Here is a 20,959-nt window from a genome sequence, read left to right as displayed (position 1 = left end):
ACTATAAGGTCTCCCCAGAGCTTTCTCTTTTCCAGGATGAACATCCAATTCCCAGCTCCAGTTTTTGTAGTTTTGTGGGTTCTTTCCCAGTTTTCCTCAAATGGAAACACTATTATTGTAAGGGTGTGTTTTTATTACAGGCATGGAATCCTCACATTTTGAAAACAAAATTACTGAGAAAAACTCCAAGACTGTAAAAGGTTTCTCCTTCTTCTTTTTTCCCCTCCCCATTATAATCATGTGGCTAGATCAAAACATGTATCTTAGTGAAAAGAGTCTGACACCAAGAATTTGTCTGTTACTTCAGCCAACCCAGAAAAAAATTCACCACTTCTTCCAAAGCTGTATTCTCTTACAATTATAAATCTTTTCAGTAAACTATTAGAAGCTGGCAAATGTTCTGGCTCCACAATATATAAAAAACCAATTACACAGCTTTCAAATCACTGTCCAGAGTGAGACACAGGAGTAACTGGCAGTAGTAATTGTTCAATAAGCTTAAGTGCATTCGAGACTCTTACAGCAAGAAGAAGTGGCAGTGGTGCTGATGTGTTGAGGAATCAGTGTGACAGCTGCCCAACTTTATTACCTGTTTTGAATTCCTCTGCTATGAGATATGGCTGTGGTTTACCTTTGTTAACTTTGGTTAATGGAGTTACCTGGAAACAAGTGTTTTTCGAATGAATAAAAGGGACAGGTTCTTCAACTCCAAAGAAATCCCAAACACCATCTCCAGAGTCTCTGTTTCAATGATCTTTAATAACTACCCATATAAGCATTTAAAGAACAAGGAAACCAGAATTTCACAGCTGTGGTGACTACAGGAATTTGTACTTACAATCCTTCCCGGCTGCCATCAATCAAAGCTTGAAACAAAGGCTTATTGTGAGGTATGGTCTGCAGTATGTTCCCATCACCGGTCACATATCCAATGGCCCACTGTCCCAAGCGAGTGCAACTCAGTCTGAAAATGTAGCTTGATAAAAACAGGATGAATAAAAAAGTCAGGGCTGAGCAGAGTTTGGCAAAACTCTTTAAAACAAGGAATTTAGCCTCCCTGGAGTTTGGAATAGCTCTCACAACCTTCAATAGGGTAAATATTGAACTGAAGTAATAAATATTCATTTAAGAGAATCTTGCCATTTCCAGGATGTTTTAGACAAATTGAAGAAGCAATTTCATTTCATATCTTCTCTTTCCTACTCCTGGATTTCACCGATGCAATTCAAAGTCACTTACTAATATGCAATAGAAAGTGATCTTAAAACTAACTCTCTATTTACAGGGATCATAAAGGCAACTACATGTCATAACTATAGATAATTTCTCTGTTACTTCTCTTTTATCATCACAGAATCATAATCAGAAGAAAATGAACACTTGCAGCCCAGAAGGCAAATGGTATCCTGGGCTGCATCAGAAGTGTAGCCAGCTAGTCAACAGAAGTGATTCTGCCACTCTGTTCTGCTCTGGTGAGACCTCACCTGGACTGCTGTGTCCAGCTATGGGGCCCTACAATACAAGAGGGACATGGACCTGAGGAGAGCCAAAAAGATGATCAGAGGGCTGTAACAAAGCTCTTATGAGAACAGGCTGAAAAAGTTGTGGTTGTTTAGCCTGGAGAAGAGAAGGCTCCAGGGAGACCTTATAGTTACATTTCAGTAACTGAAGGGGTCCTGCAGGAAGGCTGGGGAAGGACTGTTTAGAAGGGCTTGTGGTGACAGGATAAGGGGCAATGGTTTGAAACCAGAGCAGGGTAGATTTAGGTTGGACATTAGATGGAAATTCTTCACAGTGAGAGTAGTGAAATACTGGAACAGGTTGCCCAGAAATGTGGTGGAGGCCTCATACCTGGTGACATTCAAGACCAAACTTGATGGGGCCCTGAGCAACCTGGGCTAGTCATAGGTGTCCCTGTTCACTGCAGTGGGCTTGGACAAGATGGCCTTTGAGGGCTCCTTCCAACTTGATGCATTCTGTGACTCTGCCCCAAGCCATTGCTTGGGTTTGCTGTGACCCAGGTGCGAGACCCAGCACTTGGCTTTGTTAAACCTCCTACAGCTGACCTCAGCCCATCCACCCAGACTGACCAGATCACCTTGCAGAGCCTCCCTACCCTCCAGCAGATCAACACTCCCACCAAATTTAGTGTCATCTGAAGCTTTTGAGACTGCAGGTTTTATCTGGAAAGCAACCATCAGGAAAATCTCTCACCTCCCAGGCTTTGTGCTGTACTTCTGCAACCTGGCTTTCACTTCATCGTATGTCAGGAATGCCATATATCCAGGATGTGTTACAGCTAAGAAGTTCCAGTTCCTTAAGATTGAACCCCAGGGCTAAAAAGGAAAAGAAAGAAAGAAAAAGAGAGAAAGCAAAGAGACTTAACAAGCAATTAAACAGATGCAGCCATGCAGGTACATGTTTCTGACAAAACTCTATTTGTCTGAGAGCCCTACAGTGGTTTAGATTCAGCTGAAAACCAGAACTTTTGGTGAAGGTCTAAATAGTACAGAAGATGATCCTACACACACAGCTTTCCTACAAGGGTTCTTTCAAAGAAGTTGTTCAGTGAAGACCAAGTGTAAATTTTTGTATTAAGGCTCTAAAGACCCTGACTTTAAGGGATCTCCTACTTGCACTAACCTGGAATATCAAACATCATGTTTAGTTAGAAGGTGGAGAGTACCTTAAAGAACACTTCCAGGGATCATACCTCAAACACAACTTCTCTGGGCAGCCTGGTTCAGTGTCTCACCACCCACAAAGTAAAGAACTCTTCCCAATGTGCAATTTAAACTTACCCTGCTCTAGTTTAAAACCATTGCCCTTTGTCCTATCACTACAGGTCCTTGTGAAAAGTCCCTCCACAGCTCTTCTGTAGCCCCCTTCAGATACTGGAAGGCTGCTATAAGGTCTCTCCAGAGCTTTCTCCTCTCCAGGCTGAAAAGGCCCTCAGCAGGTCCTCATAGCAGAGCTGCTCCAACCCCCTGATCATCTTTGTGGCCCTCCCCTGGACCCTCTCCAATGGTTCCATGTCTTTCCTGTGTTAGGGGCACCAGAGCTGGACATTGAACTCTAGCTGGGGTCACACTTAGAGTAGAGTAGAGGGGGAAGAATCACCTCTCTTGACCTTGACTGTCTACAGAATGTCACACTAATGCTGTGCCTAGGAAATGATGTGACAGTGCGACTGAAAAATCGAAGGGCAAGAAGTCAGAGCTTGACATTTGCACACAAACAGGGCATTACAAAACCAGAAATGTTAAACAGGAAAACATGTGTACACTTTCTCTTCAAAGCATCCAGGTATTGTGCTGTGCTACTTTCATCTCTGGTCAAAGAATCATAGAATGTTAGGGGCTCGATGGGACTTCTGGAGATCATCCTGTCCAATCCCCCTGCCAAAGCAGGATCACCTAGGGCAGGTCACACAGAAATGTGTCCAGGAGGGTTTGGGAAGTCTCCAGAGAAGCAGGCTCTACAACCTCTCTGGGCAGCCATCACCCTCACAGCCAAAAGGTTTCTCCTCATGTTGAAGTGGAACTTCCTGTGTTCCACCTTATATACCCTTTGTTCCTTGTCCTGTTACTGGACAGAGACTTGCACCTTCATCTTGACACCCACCCCTCAGATCTTTATAGACATTAGTAAGATCCTCTGTCAGTCTTCTCAACACTAAGGAGCCCCAGGCCTCTCAGTCTTTCTTCACAAGAGAAAGAACCCAGCACTTGAAGCTGTGCATGCATCGAGTGGGGAGGCAGGGGGAGCAACTTCACTTTTGCAGGACCTCCAGCTAACATAGTTGTTCTTTCTGCTGTAAATAAGCATCATTGGACACGTAGCTTTTCTGTAACACAACCCACACTTGTCAAATGAGTGTTTTGATTACTGCAGCAACTGGGATTTTCTCTCTGTGGGTGTTTGTGCATATAGTTACAGAAGCTGTTTAAAATCTAAAAGTAAAACATAACCTCCGAGAGAGCTTTTCAGACCACGTTCAGTGCAAGTTCACTTCAGCAGCTACACAGGTATTGCACCAGTTGGTAAGATATTTGGCTAAAATCTCTCTCTGCTGCTTTGTCAAATTGAAAGTTAATCCTAACCAGTCTTCTCTCCTTCCATGGCTAATCCACTCTTTCTAGCACAAAGCACGGGTACGAATCCAAGTGGCAATGGCCTCACCAAGAAACTAATGCAAACAGACACTCAGTGGCTTACAGAGCATGGAAAATAAGTCATAGAATATCTTCAGTTGGAAGGGACCTTCAAGATAATCTAGTTCCAAGCCCCATGCTGTCAGCAGGGACACTTCCAGGGAAGAGGCATCCACAGCCTCCCTAGGAAACCCATTCTAGTGTCTCACCACCCCCCACAATTAAGAGCCTCTTCCTCATGTCCTCCTCTGCTTTAGTTTCAAACCATTGCCCCTCATCCTATCACTACAAGCCCTTCTCAACAGCCCCTTCCCAGACTTCTTGTAGGTGCCTTTCAGGTAATACCTAATCTAAACCTCTCCTGGTGCAACTTGAGGCTGTGCACCAGTTTATTCCTGTGTGGGGCAAAGAAAGTAAATGATCAAACAAGTGGTTGCACAGCTCCAAGATTCCTATAGACAAAAGAAACACCCATTGACAAGTTCAGAATGGCTACAGCTAACAGGGGTGCAAACCATCAACTAAAATATTTCAAGAATGCCCTGTAGGTGGGACACAGGATTAACAGAGACGTGTAACACACACACAACCTTATTTCAGGTAAATATTACCTATGAACAATAATACAGTCAATGCTACTTCCCCCAGAAAAGTCCCTGGCTGTAAACAAACAGCAGAGCATTAAAGGCAAAAAATGTGTTAATAAAGAGTCAGGTCTACAATCAGCCTAAAAAGTCATACACAACTTTCCTCATGGGTTTAGATAAAACCACAAGGAAAGCAGCAGTAAAACTCAGACCACACTTTTAGGGAGGCATTTAGGAATGGTGAAACACAAGCAAGCAGCAACCACAAGGATCTGCTAATCACACTAAATATATGTGGAAATGAAGCAGGTGGTGCTGGACACTTTGAGTTTTTTAGACACAGGTGTTGATTCCCTAAACATCTCTGAAGGGCTTCAAAGGAAAGTCCTTCACATAAAAAGTGAAGGACTTCTGTGTTTCATTCTATTCCTAGAACTGATTCCCCAAACCACCTGCTTCCTTGCCCCACAGGTGCTTGCCGCAGGGCACTAAGCCTCTCAAATTCATAGAAGCATCTAAATATTCAAATCTTACCTGAAATAATCTAGTGAAGATATCAAACTCAAAAATTGAGATGTAGTCATTGCAGGTCAAGTCAATAGTAGATTTAAGAGCCATTGCTTCCAAACCAGAGCTTATCTGATGAACTTCATGAAGGCACTGCCTGAACACTTTCCACGGCACTATAGTTCTGTGAGAGAGGTGGGAATAATGCATTGAATAAAAGCTCAGATTTAAAATGTGGTACCTTGTTTAGACATCAGACTGGCATTTCAGAAGAAGTGGACCATTCATTTGAGTTCTCCAAAGACAAAAATAAATCATTGCCAAAAAAAATCAAGGCTTTTGAAAGCAGCATAAGTAAAGGAAAGAACTTTTTTTTACACACACACACATGCAGAATCACACAGAATTACCAAGGTTGGAAGAGACCTCAAAGATCATCAAGTTCAACCCATCACCACAGACCTCATAACTAAACCATGGCACCAAGTGCCACGTCCAATCCCCTCTTGAAGGCCTCCAGGGATGGTGACTCCACCACCTCCCTGGGCAGCACATTCCAATGGCTAACAACTCTCTCAGTGAAGAACTTTCTCCTCACCTCCAGCCTAAACTTCCCCTGGCACAGCTTGAGACTTTGTCCTCTTGTTCTGGTGCTGGTTGCCTGGGAGAAGAGACCAACCCCCTCCTGTCTACACCAGTTACCACTCTTTAAAGACAGTCAAGCAAAGTGCCATTTATTTTAAAACAATAAATACTGAAGATTCCTTAAGGGGAAAAGAGAAAGACCACAGAAATGGAAATATCCTACCAAGCAGGCATAGCAACCAACCTAATACCTTCTCAAAGGCAAGGTAAAGGACCAGACCTGTGCTTGGCAAAGAACTTCTTTATTCAGACTCTTCTCAGAATGATAAGTATCAATTTAGCATGAACTGTGATGACCTATTTCTAGCTACAGCTCACGAACACTGGTCAAGCTATGTGATAGCAATCAACGAGATAGCATTGATAATGGTTCACAGCCTGGTGGAGCCCAGGACAGTTCACAGAATCACAGAATTTCAGAGGCTGAAGGGACCTCGAAAGCTCATCCAGTCCAACCCCCCCTGCCCGAGCAGCATCACCTACACCACGTTACACAGGAACGCATCCAGGGGAGTTTTGAGTATCTCCAGAGAGGGAGACTCCACCACCTCCCTGGGCAGCCTGGTCCAGTGCTCTGTCACCCTCACAGGGAAAAAAATTTTCCTCATATTTATGTGAAACTTCCTATGCCTCAACTTCCACCTAGTGCCCCTTGTCCTGGCACTGGGCATCACTCAGCAGAGCCTGGCTCCATCCTCTTGGGACATTGATGAGGTCACCTCTCAGTCTCCTCTCAGCTAAAGAGCCCTCAGCTCCCTCAGTCTCTCCTCATACAGAAGATGTTCCACTCCCTTAATCATCCTCGTGGCTCTGCACTGGACTCTCTCAAGCAGCTCGCTGCCTTTCTTGAACAGAGGGGCCCAGAACTGGACACAATATTCCAGATGCAGCCTCACCAGTGCAGAGTAGAGGGGGAGGAGAACCTCTCTCGACCTACTGGTCACACCCCTTCTAATCCATGCCAGAATGGCATTGGCCTTCTTGGCTACAAGAGCACATTGCTGGCTCATGGTCAACCTTCCATCCACCAGGACCCCCGGGTCCCTTTTGCCTTCACTGCTCTCCAGCAGGTCTGTCCCCACTCTATACTGGTGCATGGAGCTGTTCCTTCCCAGGAACAAGAGTGATGAAGATTCAAACACACATCATCTCAGATCTTCACCTTCACACACACTTGCAGGACAGGGAGGATTTTCAGGCAGTAGTGAAGGTGGGAGAAGGTGGGAAACCAGAAGAGAAAGAGATAAAAATCATCCTCTCTGTCACAAAGCTGTGTACTGTTCAATTCAACTTCTATCTGCTTACTTGGAGATAACAGAATAATCCAAACACACAATTGTTTCTGTAGAAAAAGACCTCTAAGATCATCAAGTCCAACCACTGACCTACCATCACCATGGCTAGTAAATCATGTACCAGAGGGCCATGTTCTCATCTTTCTTGAACACTTCTAGGGATGGGGACTCCACCACCTCCCTGGGCAGCCTGTTCCAATGCCTGACCACTTTTGCAGGAAAGAAATTTTCCTGGTCTCCAACCTAAACTTCCTCTGGCACAACTTCAGGACATTTCCTCACGTCCTATCTCCTAGTACTAGGGAGAAGAGACCAACTGCCACCTCACTCCAACCTCACCGAGCAAGTGCTCGTATTTGAATCTCACACAACGCTGATCTCTTGGAAGTGCTCTGTGTTATCACTCTGCAAACCACAAAAATTTGTTGCACAGCAGCAATTCTTCTTCTCATATCATCAGGGTTAAATCCACATTTCACAAAGCCCTAACACCATCTCTTAAAAAACCCAATTCTACCTCACCCTGGGAGCAGATGAAGTGATATTTTTAGAATGCTTTGTTGAACCCCAATACAACCAACATGAGACTGTTTAACAATACACAAATATTGTCAGGATATTCATAATAATATTTGGTTAACAACTGCAAGCATCACAAAAGACACAGGCTTCTCAAATGCATCAGTATTTCTTGCAGTTTTGATTAGTTCACATTGCCTTATTTTTGTAAGGGTCAACACGTCCCTCAGCATCTTTGTAGATGCCTCCACTGGTCTCTCTCCAGTATTTCCCTGTCTCTTTTGAACTGGGGAGCCCAGATCTGAACACAAACTCCAGGTGTGGCCTCATTAGGGCAGAACAGAGTGGGAGGAGAACCTCCCTCCACTGCTTTATGCACCCCAAGAGACAACAAGCTTTTCTGGCTCTGAGGGCTCATTGCTGGATAATAGGCAACTTCTTCTCCACCAGCACTCCCAGGTCCTTGTCCACAGAGCTGCTTTCCAGCAGGTCACTCCCAATCTGTTCTGGAGGTCCCTTCCAACCCCTACCATTCTGAGATTCTGTGAAACACAATAAACCAGCAAAACAAACAAATAAATGTCCCCCAAACCCCCTTAACCTCCTCTCATACCCCTCCTCCCCAAACTAAAAACCTCCAAAACTCCACCAACATAAAACAACAACCAGCAAACCAAACTTCTCTAACCACATTTCAGTGTGATCCCAGTGCTGTAACCATTTACAGTGGTGTACAGAACCAATCAGAAAACATTTCAGGGACTCCACAAGCAGCAGGCACTTGGATTAAGACAACTCTAACACCAGAAGAGCACTGACATTTGCCAGCTTAGTCCCCTGAACTCAGTGCAATGTTCCATTCTCTCTTCACCATAATCAAAATTTGATGTGCATTCTTTCTTAAATGGCATCTGATGTGGTATCTTTCTTCAGCTCTTTGTGGTTTCCTGTTTTTCATACACAGATGAAAGTATCTGCTGAGATCTATTAGAATTCACATTTCATCTTTTGTGACTTTCTCAATGCAAACCTCCAAGTTAAAAAAGGAGGTTTATTTGCACATGGAAACGCAGCGAGGGCCTGATGCAATCAAAATACAGGAACATAACAAAATAGTCAGAAAAACTGAAGTCAAATCACAGAATCATTAAGGTTAGAAAACACATCTAGGATCATGGAGTTCAACACCACCCTAGCCATGAAACCACGTCCCAAAGTGCCATGTCCACATGTTTCTTGAACACCTCCAGGGGATGGCAACTACACCACCTCCTTGGGCAGCCTGTTCCAATGCCTGACCACTCTTGCAGGAAAGAAATTTTTCCTAATTACCAACCTAAACCTCCCCTGGCACAGTTTCAGCCATTCCCTCTCCTTCTAGCACCTGATACTAGGGAGAAGAGACTTCACTCTACTTCGCTCCAACCTCCTTTCAGAGAATTGTAGAGAGCAATGAGGCTTTTCATCAGCCTCCTCTTCTCCAGGCTAAACCACCCCAGTTCTCTCCTTCAAACAATTTCTGTCTGAACGCACACTTCAGTGCTGCTGCTTTCCTGTGTTTCAGGGAATATACAGCCTTTGGAGGGTCTTTTTCATTATTCAGATCTAAACAGTTACTTTAATTGTTTGGGGAGGTGGCAGGTGCAGTGGGAGGGTGAAGAAAATGTGAGCCATCAAACCAAGACTGAGGCTGGGACTGATCCTAGTTAATAACATGCTTAGATTGTTGTTTCAATATATTTATATACTTAAACAGAAAAACAATATTGCCTTTACAAAAAGAAAGAGAAGAAAAAGATTAGGATCCTGTTTGTAATGAAATAGCTCCTGCAGTGTTCAGGTCCTGAACCACAGAAGGTACCTCTTATCAACATTTCCAGTGATCTTTGTCCTTGCAATATTCATATCATCATGCCCTAATGACAGACTGCAGCAGAGACTGGCAGGTACTCTGAACATGCCTCATACTATTAGGCTGACCTATGGATCCTTGTCTAGGAGGAGATGAGGTAGTCAGCTCTGCTACAGCTCAGCAGGGAGATGTGATGTGACATCTGGGTTTGTTTAGCCTTGAGATGAGAAGGCTTACAGGAGACATTATTACCATGGACCAATCCATCAAGGGTGGCTACCAGGAGGATGGAGACTCCCTTTTTACAAGGAATCATAACGGAAAAGACAAGGGGTGATTGGGACAAGTTATTCCTGGGGAAGATTCTAATTGGATTCCAGAAGAAAATATTTCCCAGTGAGAACAGCTGGACATTGGAATCATCTCCCAAGGGAAGCAGCAGATTCCTCTACATTGGACAGTTTCAATACTCAGCTTGACAAGGCTTGATGGGCCATCAAATTTCAATTACACTATCACCTAGAAAGTTTGGACTAAATGATCCTTGGAGTCCCTTCCAACCTGGCATCCTGTGATGCTGTGATTCTCTAATCTCAAAGACAGCATCTTAATCACCACCCACACAACTTCCAGGTGCCTAAAGGAGAAGGATTAGGATCCAGCATGTCATTTCCAAGCAATTTAGCAGAGGAATTGAGGTCCTCCCCTCCCTCCTGCCCTGTGCACGCAGGACTTTCTTTAAGTCCCTGGATGTTGCTGCATTATTAAAACACCAAAGCCATGAAAATAAACTTGGGGAGGAAGCAAATATTTTCTGAGCGTGCAGAGTGGAGCGTTTCAGGAGAGCTGCAGAGGTGCAGTGACGCTGGAATGTCCAAGTGACACTGCTCCCATTTGAACCACAGCAGACCACAAGTATGTCTAGGAAGGTAAACATGCACCTGTGTAACTTAAGACTTACAGTGAGCATTTTTGTCTGCAAATGCTGCCAGCACACACAGCATGAAAAGGGCATTTACTGCATCCAGAGTAAACTCAAAAACATTCCAGCAAATACCGACCCAGAAACAACATTCTTTGCAAGTCTGAAGTGAACAGTGGGGATTTTGGCTTTATCATCACTGAACAAAGCATTTTCTCAAGACTGCTGTTCCAGTTTGAAGTGAGAGGCCACATCTATCGACATCACATCTCAGCATCTTATAAGGTCCTCCAGGGATGGGGAGGTCTCCCTCTTGGAGAGCCCATTCCACAGTTCAAGAAGCCTTTCAGTGAAGAAGTTCCTTACAATATCCCATCTAAACCTCCCCTGGTGCAACTTGAGACCATTTCTTCTTATCCCATCACTTGTTATTAGAAGAGACCAACACCCACCTGACTACAACCTCCTTTCAGGTAGCTGTAGAGAGTGAGGTGGTCTTCCCTTTGCACTTAAGCTCTCTGGGCCATGACCACCTCCTCAGTCCTTATTTTTACAGAGTTCAGGCAACGGTAATGGGGCCTGATCATTGGCATGAAGAAATAAAATAATAAGGGGAGCAATAAGATGCTACACCTGTGTCACAGAATCATAGACCTCCAAGATCACTGAGTCCAACCATCAGTCTAACACTACCATGGTCATTAAACTATGTCCTGAAGTGCCATATTCACATGTTTCTTGAACACCTCCAGGGATGGTGACTCCACCACCTATTCCAAAGTCCAACCACTTTTCAGTAAAGAAATACATCTGAGGTCTCACCTTCTGACAGCAAATGTTTTCAAGTTACATTGTGCTTTGTGGTCTGCCTGGTTTACTGCTTCTTCTCTGAACCCAAGCCGCAGAGGCTATGTCTGCTCTACCCTAAGACAAAAAGCACTGACCACAGTAGAACCACAAGCACTAAAACTTCAGACAATGAATCTAAAAAGCCCTGTTTAACTGACACTGAGAAATCAATAGCCACATTTTTTTCCTAACACCTTGAACACCTCCAGACTCCACCACCTCCCTGGGCAGCCTGCTCCAATGCCTGACCACTCTTGCAGCAAAGAAATTGTTCCTAATCTCTAACCTTGAACTTCCCCCAGCACAAGTTCAGGCCATTTCCTCTTGTTCTTCATCTGATACTAGGGAGAAGAGTCCAACTCCCATCTCACTCCTTTCAGGGAGTTGTAGAGAGCAATGAGGTCTCCCCTCAGCCTCCTCCTCTCCAGACTAAACAAGCTCTCACAAGATTTGTTCTCCAGACTCTACACACCAGCTTTGTTGCCTTTCTCTGGACACACTCCAGCATCAAAATGTTTTTGGAGCGAGGGGGCCAAAAGTGAACCTGGTATTCAAGGAGTGGCCCCACCAGTGCCCAGTACAGGAGCACAATCACTTTCCTGCTCCTGCTGGCCACACTATTGCTGATCCAGGCCAGGATGCTTTTGGCCTTCTTGGCCACCTGAGCACACTGCTGGCTCATGCGGTTTTGTCAACCAGCACTCCCAGGTCATTTTCTGCCAGGCAGTTTCCTGCCGCTCTGGTCCAAGCCCGGAGCATTCATGGGGTTGTTGTGACTTGCATGCCACATCCAGCACTTGGCCTTGTTCAGCTTTAAGCAACTGACCTCACTCCATCAATCCAGATCTATCAGGTCACCTCAACCCACTCTCCTCAGTTCAAGGATGCTCCCAGTATTATTTCACACATCTTTGCTGAGAACAGAAAGCCAGGAAAGCTGTAGGATGCTATCGCAACGGGTGAGAAATCAGGAGAAATTAACATCAAGCCCTATACAGTGACAAAATGTGGATAATGAAGAAGCTATCAGATTATGCTTTATGTGCATATTTACAATCCACTGGGGGTTACTAAAGCATCTGTAAACAAATGTAACTGCTGATTACACGCCTCACAATTTCACAGTTCCATTTAACACCACTGCTTAGATGTACATTTAATTATGATTTCCTCCAGCCCAACTGTAATGATAAACCAGGGGTGAAGATTCACTCCACTGAAGCCACTTGTTCCAGTAATTGGACTTCTGTGATCAGAACAAATCCAAAAATCACTCCACCTCAATTTCACTGCTTTCATAGCAGGATTATATAAAAAAACTTCCAATTACAGAATCAGAATCACAGAATCACCAAGGTTGGAAGAGACCTCAAAGATCATCAAGCCCAACCTGTCACCACAGATCCCAGGACTAAACCATGGCACCAAGTGCCACGTCCAATCCCCTCTTGAATTCCTTGTTCATAAAGAGGAATGCTCTTTTTATAACAACATGTTGAAAAAAATCCCCCAACCCTAACCAATTAATCTAATAGTTCCAAATCTCTCCTTCCAGTCAGATAAAACTGCATGGGAACTCTTTCTTGTGCCACAGTTTACCCAGAAGCCAACATCCAGAACAACTCAGTATCACAAAGGTTGGAAGGGACCTCGAGGATCACTGAGTCCAACCTGTCTCCACAGACCTCACGACTAGACCATGGCACCAAGTGCCACATCCATTCCCCTCTTGAACACCTCTAGGGATGGTGACTCCACCACCAACCTGGGCAGCACATCCCAATGACGAATGACTCGCTCAGTGAAGAACTTTCTCCTCACCTGAAGCCTAAACCTCCCCTGGCACAGCTTGAGACTGTGTCCTCTTGTTCTGGTGCTGGTTGCCTGGGAGAAGAGACCAACCCCCTCCTGGCTACAACCACCTTTCAGGTAGTTGTGGAGGGCAATGAGGTCTCCCCTGAGCCTCCTCTTCTCCAGGCTAAACAATCCCAGCTCCCTCAGCCTCTCCTCATAGGGCTTGTAACTCACTTTGTAGTTCTGCTCTAATCCAGAGCAGCAGCACTGAGTGACCTCAACACTGCTTTTTTGCTAAGAACTGAGGTGCCCAGGCTTGCCCTGTAGAGTTGCAGACCAAGCAAAATACATTACAGTTCCTCCCTGTGCTCCTTCACTGCTCTGCACACCTACCTGGAGTTGAAGATTCCGAGATATTCCTGGGGGCCTATCATTAAGTCAGCAGGTTAAAAATAGATTTTTATCAGTTCTTTGCAACACCCAAACCCTTGATGCTTCCAGGAGGAGATACTAGAATAGTTGCAAGCTAATTTGTCATAACAAACCCATTGTAAAAGATGTGGCTCACAGGTACTCCTGCCAAGTATTTCTAAACAGAAAATAACTAGGCTTGAAAATGCCTCAGGCATTTTGTTTAACAATGAAATTAAACATAATGCCACATAAACCATTTCCTCAGCTGTTTATTTGACATGCATGATGTTACATGTTTGATGGTTACTTGAGCGCAATTAGCTATGGGACTGATTGTGCCCTTGGTATTGGTGAGGCTGCACCTCGAATACTGAGCTTGGTTTTGGGCCCCTCACTCCAAGAAGGATGTTGAGGTGCTGGAGCCTGTCCAGAGAAGGGCTGAAGCCCTCTGTAATGTCTGCCCAGAGCCAGCTCTTCTCCAGGCTGAACAGCCCCAACTTTCTCAGCCTGCCTCCAGAGCAAAGGTGCACCAGCCCTCTGATCATCTTTGTGGCCTCCTCTGGACCCGTTCCAATGACAGAAAGAAACAGCAGCTTGCAGAAGATGAGATCTGCAAATCCGGATGACAAATGCAATTTGTGACCAAGACAGCTGGTAAAGGTTATTCAAGGACAGAGTCCAACAGGGAAGAGAAGAACCACAAGGAGATTTAATTTCTGAGGGTTGCTAAGCAAAGGGGAGAAAAGACAGGGAGAGAAGAGAGAAACACTGAGCAAAGATGATCATTAGTCATTTTTTCAAAGCTCCTACATTTCTCTCTTAATTTTTTTTACCAGCCTCATCTGATAGTGTCATGTAAATTAATCCTCCAGAAAACTTGAACTGAACTTTTGCAGGTACTTTGAAGATCTTTGCATTAAAATGTTTAACACAAATCATGGCCAGATACTTTTCCTCTAAGCAAAAAAAGGAGATTAATACAGCAACTCGATCACATTATCTACAGGGGGAAGAAATCTGTTAGAAGACTTAAGCTATCAGACAGTACTATAATGAAACTAGAAAAGTGGAAGCTAGTAGCAGGTATGTTTAGGTAAAAGGAAAAAGGAGAGGAAAAGGGAAGGAGGAAATAAAAAACAAAGAGGAAAAAAGGAGCAAAAAAAGAAAAAATAAAAAAAGGGGAAAGAAGTAAAAAGAAACAGAAAGGGAAAAGGCAAGAAAGGAAAAAGGATGCTCAAAGGTCATCTTGTGCAAGACCCTGAAGTCAGCAGGGACACCTCCAATTAGATCAGGCAGCCCAGAGCCACATCAGCTCATCCTGAATGACTCCAGGGATGGGGCATCCACAACCTCCCTGGGCAGGATAGGATAGGATAGGACAGGACAGGACAGGATTAACCAGGCTGGAAAAGACCTTTGAGATCATCCAGTCCAACCCATCACCCAACATCACCTAAGCACCTAAACCATGGTACCAAGCACCCCATCCAGTCTCTTCCTAAACACCCTCAATGATGGTGACTCCACCACCTCCCTGGGCAGCACATTCCAATGGCCAATCTCTCTTTCTGTGAAGAACTTTCTCCTAACCTCCAGCCTAAACCTCCCCTGGCACAGCCTGAGACTGTGTCCTCTTGCCACTTAGGCAAGAAATTGTCTTTGAAGTGGTGGTGCACATACTTAGAACCACTGCTTGGGTTTTTGAATATTTATTGCTTTTTGCCCCATACTCATGCTGAGACAGAATTAAAAGCTGTGCAAAAATGTTAGTACTTACTTATCTCCAAAGAATTTCCTCCAGAAATCTGCAGCATCAGCTTTGGTGATCCGGAAGTTATCACCCTGGAACTGGCCATTTGGAAAAATAGCCTTGATTTCCGCTAGCATGTGGCTGAAGATGAGGGACAGCTTAGTTAGGTTCCTCCTGTGGATAGAATAAGGGGGGGAAAGAAAGAAAAAAAAATCACATCAAATCTTTGAATTTGAATAAGCTGAATCAATCTTTCACTACCTATTACACACCCTGCATATTTGTGTAACCATCACTGCATGACATCAGAAAAACAGTGGGCTTTCCAGTGAAAAAACTCCTGTCAAATCAGTAGTTTGGGTTTCCTGGCACTCCTCAGGACTTATTTGTCATAAGCTTCCATGAATATAAAATCAGTAGTTCAGCAAACAGATCAGAGAAGATTTGAGTTCTCAGCTGCCTATTCCAGATACACAAGCAAGCACAAGCCCTATGAGGAGAGGCTGAGGGAGCTGGGATTGTTTAGCCTGGAGAAGAGGAGGCTCAGGGGAGACCTTATTGCTCTCTACAACTACCTGAAGGGAGGTTGTAGACACCTGGGGATGGTCTCTTCTCCCAGGCAACCAGTACCAGAACAAGAGGACACAGTCTCAAGCTGTGCCAGGGGAAGTTTAGGCTGGAGGTGAGGAGAAAGTTCTTCTCAGAAAGAGTAATTGGCCATTGGAATGTGCTGCCCAGGGAGGTGGTGGAGTCACCGTCCCTGGAAGTGTTCAAGAGGGGATTGGACATGCCACTTCAAGCCATGGTTTAGTTAGTCATGAGGTGTTGGGTGATAGGTTGGACTTGATGATCTCTGAGGTCTTCTCCAACCTTATTGATTCTGTGATTTCTGATCCCCCTAACAATTAAGCTTGTGGGTTTCTATTTCATTTAACCATTGCAGAGGTAGGAAATTATACTAATTAGACAGCTAATACATTTTCTCAAACCCCCACACTAGAACCATCAAACTATATTTGTATATGTGACATTAAAGCTATTTCACTTCAGCTTTCTAGAAATATAATCACAGCCCACAACTGGGTATAATGTTTTTCCTATAACATTTGTTTGAATTCTTTCTATTCTACTTCCTATTCTCTTTTTCACTGCCTTCTCTCTCTTTAAAGATTGTTTTCACTCTTCAGTGGCATGTCAGAAACAAAAATAAAGTTCCTTTGCTATCAGCTCACTTCTACAGGCTTTTTTCCCAGTCTTGCAACAAAAATTACTTAGCTTTTGGCACAGAAATCCCATTTAGTACAGTGCAAAGCACATGGCATCCTTAAGCATACAGAATGATTTTGTAGGTAAAAAATCTGAGGGAGATGGTGGGGAGATGAGAGGAGAGAGAAGAAAAATGAAGCAGTCTCCACTAGAGTTTCCTTCTGATAATGTGAACTTCTCAAGATCTTCAGAAGGCAATGAAACACAACTGAAAACTATACATGCTGCTAGCAGCTCACTCTTGATAATCTGACTCATGTATTCCCTTTCTCTCCCAGAACTTCTCCTCTCACAGAGAGTAAACACAGGAAGAAAACAACCCAAACAAACAACAACAAAGCAAAACAATCCCAACCCCAAAAGAAAACACTGTTGGTTTAGAAAACCACAGGTGCAGAATGCAGCCAGCTGCCCTGAACAATGGAGCTCTCCTTAACACTTCTGAGGAAGTCAAGGAAATGTAAGGTTCCTGTCAACATGCCTGGGGACAAAAAAAAAGCATGACAACTATCTGCCATCGTATTTGGCAATCAGCTCGACTCTGAGTCTGCACAGTAATTATTTGTAAAAGCTATATAAAGACAGGGTATTGTTCAGGGACCAAAGGATATGGGCCTGCTCTTGGGACAAAATATTCATGGCATTAAGAATAAGCAGGAGCTCTGTTTCCTACTTGTGCTGCTGATTCATGGAAGGAACACAGAGAGATTAACATTGCTGTGCTTTAGCATGCACAGAGTCACCACAGCTGGAAAAGACCTTCAAGACCATAGCATCACAGAATTGTATTTGTTGGAAAAGACCTCTAAGATCACTGAGTCCAACCTTCAACCTAACACCACAATGGCCATTAAACCACGTCCCAAAGTGTCATGGCCACATGTCTCTTGAAAACTCCCAGGGATGGTGACTGCACCACTTCCCTGGGCAGCCTGTTCTCAAACCATTCTATGAATCAATGAGCCCTTGTTGCTTCTGTAGCACATATTTAGAACCCCATTTATGAAAAAGTCAAGAATCAACAGAATACACAATAACTTAGCAAAGAAAATGGAACAGAAATACAAAAGGAGGAATATGACCAGGGTGTCTCTACATCTACATCTCTACAAACTGATGAGTCCGTCGACTCCCCGCTCTCTCTGATCTTTCATCTATCAACTGGCATACCATTGTGCCTACCACCATCTCTTATGCAAAGTTCTATCCAAGGATTATATTTGTGTTTTGTTAAACAAACACTGCACACAGCAGCAGCAGCCATGAATAGCTCTCCTTAGCTGGGCTTCACAGCCCACATTTTGAACATTCCACTACTTCCTGTTCTACCCAAAGGCCACTTCTCTCCAGCACAGATGAAGGTCTCAAGGTACTCCTAAAGCAATTTCATCTCTTTTCTCACCAGTACTGAAGTACATGAGGTAACAAATAAAGCCATGAAATAAAAATGCAGAGTGCTAGCAGGGATTAAAGTAACAAAGGAAACAAAAGTCTGCCTAAAGTGGAGGTGCAAGTTGTCATAAATGAAAATAAAACCTGTTGACAAGCTAAAGATATTACAGTTTCCCCCATAAACACTTATCACCTCTATTTACTTATGCAAAAGGATTAACCCCCCCCCCACCAAAACACTAAAGACTGCAGCTCATGAAAAGAAATCTCAATAGAATTGATCAGAATGTTTGTAAGAATAAATACTTTGTAAAAGCAAGTCAGTGCTAGGACATTATAACTAGGAACATAAACGAAGAGCTAACTGATTTATTGATTTTGCTACACAAACTTTGAATTAAGCTACTGTATCATCCTTACAAAACACATTATTGAACACACTTACTCTCAGATGTACAGAAATTAAAACCCAGAGCTGGACAATGGTTTGTTTCACTTTATTTGCTGCTTTTTAACAGTTCATTACTTTTGCACTATGGTGCCAGTGACCAGTATCAACATGTTATTTAGCACTGTTCTGATACCTCCATCCTCCTCCAGTAGATACCATAGAATTGTAGAATTGTTTTTGTTGGAGAAGACCTCTGAGATCATAAAGTTCTACCATCAACATAGCACCACCATGGCCATTAAACCATGTCCCAAAGTGCCGTGTCCACATGTCTCTTGAACACCTCCATGGACAGTGACTCCACCAGCTCCCTGGGCAGTCTGTTCCAATGCTTGACCACTCTTCTAAACCTCCCCTGGAACAATTCCAGGCCATTTCCTCTCACTTTCTCACCTGATACTAGAGAGAACAGACCCACCCCCACCTCACTCCAACCTCCTTTCAGGGAGTCATACAGAGCAATGAGATCTTCCCTCAGCCTACTCTTCTCCACACTAACCAATCAGCCTTCTGTCCTTTCCCATATCAGGAGCACCTCTAAATCACTTACAAGCAGATACATTACCATCAGGTTGTGTTGGGAACTTTATGTGTACAGAATAGCAAGGAAAGAAGAATCAAATACTTGGTTCCAAGTTGTTGCTTGAAATAGTTTCCTGATGCTGCACCTACTTACAGCCCAGTTCAGCAGATCTCTAACAGGACCATGAGGAACAACCTGGCACCAGCAGGGAATACAGTCCAGAGCACGGGGGAAATATATTAGATTCCTTTTTCTAGAATAAGATGTAGAATTTTGTAACAGATAGAAAACAGAAAGAAGTAGCTGGAATATTTTCATCAGTACTTTGGGATTGAGCAGGCAATGGTGCAAACACAGTATTAGGCAAAGACCCAGAGAAGTACCAGGGTCATTCAGGAGCAGAGCGCCACGCTGCTCTTTACTACGCAGTGAGGAGCTCGAAGGGCACTTGTCGACGTTGGAGAAGTGAGTAACATTACGAGAGCTGATGGAGAAGTCAAATCACAGATGTCTTCCAAGATAATCAACTTTAACAGTGAGAGCCAAGTAAGACAGTGTTCCTAAAATTAGTTCAAGAGGCTCAGAGAGGGCAAGGATCCAAAAAGGATGAGAAAAAAGTTACTATACCACAGCTGGAGAGCAAGCATCAACATTCTGAGTGGCAATGTGAAAAGCTGTACGTTTTACTCGCTGATAAATCTTACCACATGCAAGGGTTTAATAGAATACACACAAATGCAATTACAACTGCAAATAAAATTGACTAAAATTCCTTCCAGTAATACTTTTTTTTTTCCCTTTTTGCTTTTGGTAAGGCTTGATGGTTCTAAGAGTCACATCCAATTCTTATTCCCCTGAGACTAAAACACTCGTGCAGCTTTCCCCAGCACTGCAGCTTACTTTATTACTTGCAAAATCAAACATTTGCTGTGTTTTATGAATTCCTGGAACAGTGAATAAGCCTTTTGCCCAGGGAGGTGGTGGAGTCACCATCAGTGGAGGTGTTTAGGAAGAGACTGGATGGGGTGCTTGATGCCATGGTTTAGTTGATTAGATGGTGCTGGGTGATAGGTTGGACTCGATGATCTCAAAGGTCTCTTCCAACCTGGTTAATTCAATTCAATTCAATTCTACTCTATTCTATTTCTATTCTACTCTATTCTATTCTACTCTATTCAAACAGGAGTAGAAAACTAAAGACAATTGTATTTGTCTGTTAAACACCAAGGCATTCCAGGCCTTGCCACCAAGGAGAAAACAGCAGATACAGAATTCCAATCTTAAGCTGAAATACAAAAGAGGAAAAAAAATCTGAAGTGAAAGGAAACAGCAAGTGCATTCCTCCCATCTCTGGGAAGCTCAGAGCACCAGCTACCATGGCAGATGGCTCACTGAGATTTGGCATGGTTTGAAACAGCCATGGCAGAGCTCCACTTGTGTGGCATATTTCGTATTGGGAAACACTCTTACTCATACTAGAAGTTTTAATCCTGCATAAGGGACATCTGACATGAACTGGGTGGCATGAACACTATTGCTGTTGTAAGTCATATTTGAGTTACTCCAACAAATGCTTGTGATCAATAGCTGTTGCTTGGTCTTACAGACAAACATATTACAAAGCTTCTGTCTGCTGAAGAGAATGAAAGAAAATTGTTCCCAAAATAAAAGCTATTAGAATCACAGAATGGTTTGGGTTGGAAGGAACCTTAAAGATCATCTAGTTCCAGCCCCCTGCCATGGACAGGGATAACTCCCACTATACCAGGTTGTTCAAGGTTGTTCCCAACCTGGCTTTGAACACCTCTAGGGTGGGGGCATCCACAACTCCCTGGGCAACCTGTTCCAGTGTCTCCCCACCTGCACCATGAAAAATTTCTTCCTAATATCCAGTCTCAATCTCCCCTTTTCCAGCTCAAAGCTGTTGCCCCTCACCCTAGAACTACACCCCCTTGTAAAAAGTCCCTCCTCAGCTTTCTTGTATCCCCTTCAGGTGCTGGAAGGCTGCTCTAAGGTCTCCCTAGAGCATTCTCTTCTCC

The 20,959-nt window shown here is 43.8% G+C and overlaps 1 protein-coding gene across 1 annotated transcript in view; it reads right to left on the bottom strand.

Annotated features, from left to right (window-relative positions):
* Window positions 1-20,959, bottom strand: part of CBLB (Cbl proto-oncogene B) — a 111,587-nt gene that overhangs the window by 42,698 nt on the left and 47,930 nt on the right. Inside the window, exons 4-7 of the mRNA XM_009896990.2 lie at window positions 15,316-15,462; window positions 5,276-5,432; window positions 2,215-2,336; window positions 839-976 (exon numbers count right to left, since the gene is read on the bottom strand). Coding sequence (XP_009895292.2) covers window positions 839-976; window positions 2,215-2,336; window positions 5,276-5,432; window positions 15,316-15,462 — 564 coding nt within the window. The remainder of the gene's footprint in view (window positions 1-838; window positions 977-2,214; window positions 2,337-5,275; window positions 5,433-15,315; window positions 15,463-20,959) is intronic.

The sequence above is a fragment of the Dryobates pubescens genome, chromosome 8 (assembly GCF_014839835.1).
Source record: "Dryobates pubescens isolate bDryPub1 chromosome 8, bDryPub1.pri, whole genome shotgun sequence".
Classification (NCBI taxonomy): Eukaryota; Metazoa; Chordata; class Aves; order Piciformes; family Picidae; genus Dryobates; species Dryobates pubescens.
Note: the sequence above shows the minus strand (reverse complement) of the source record. Positions and strands in the feature narration are given on the sequence as shown.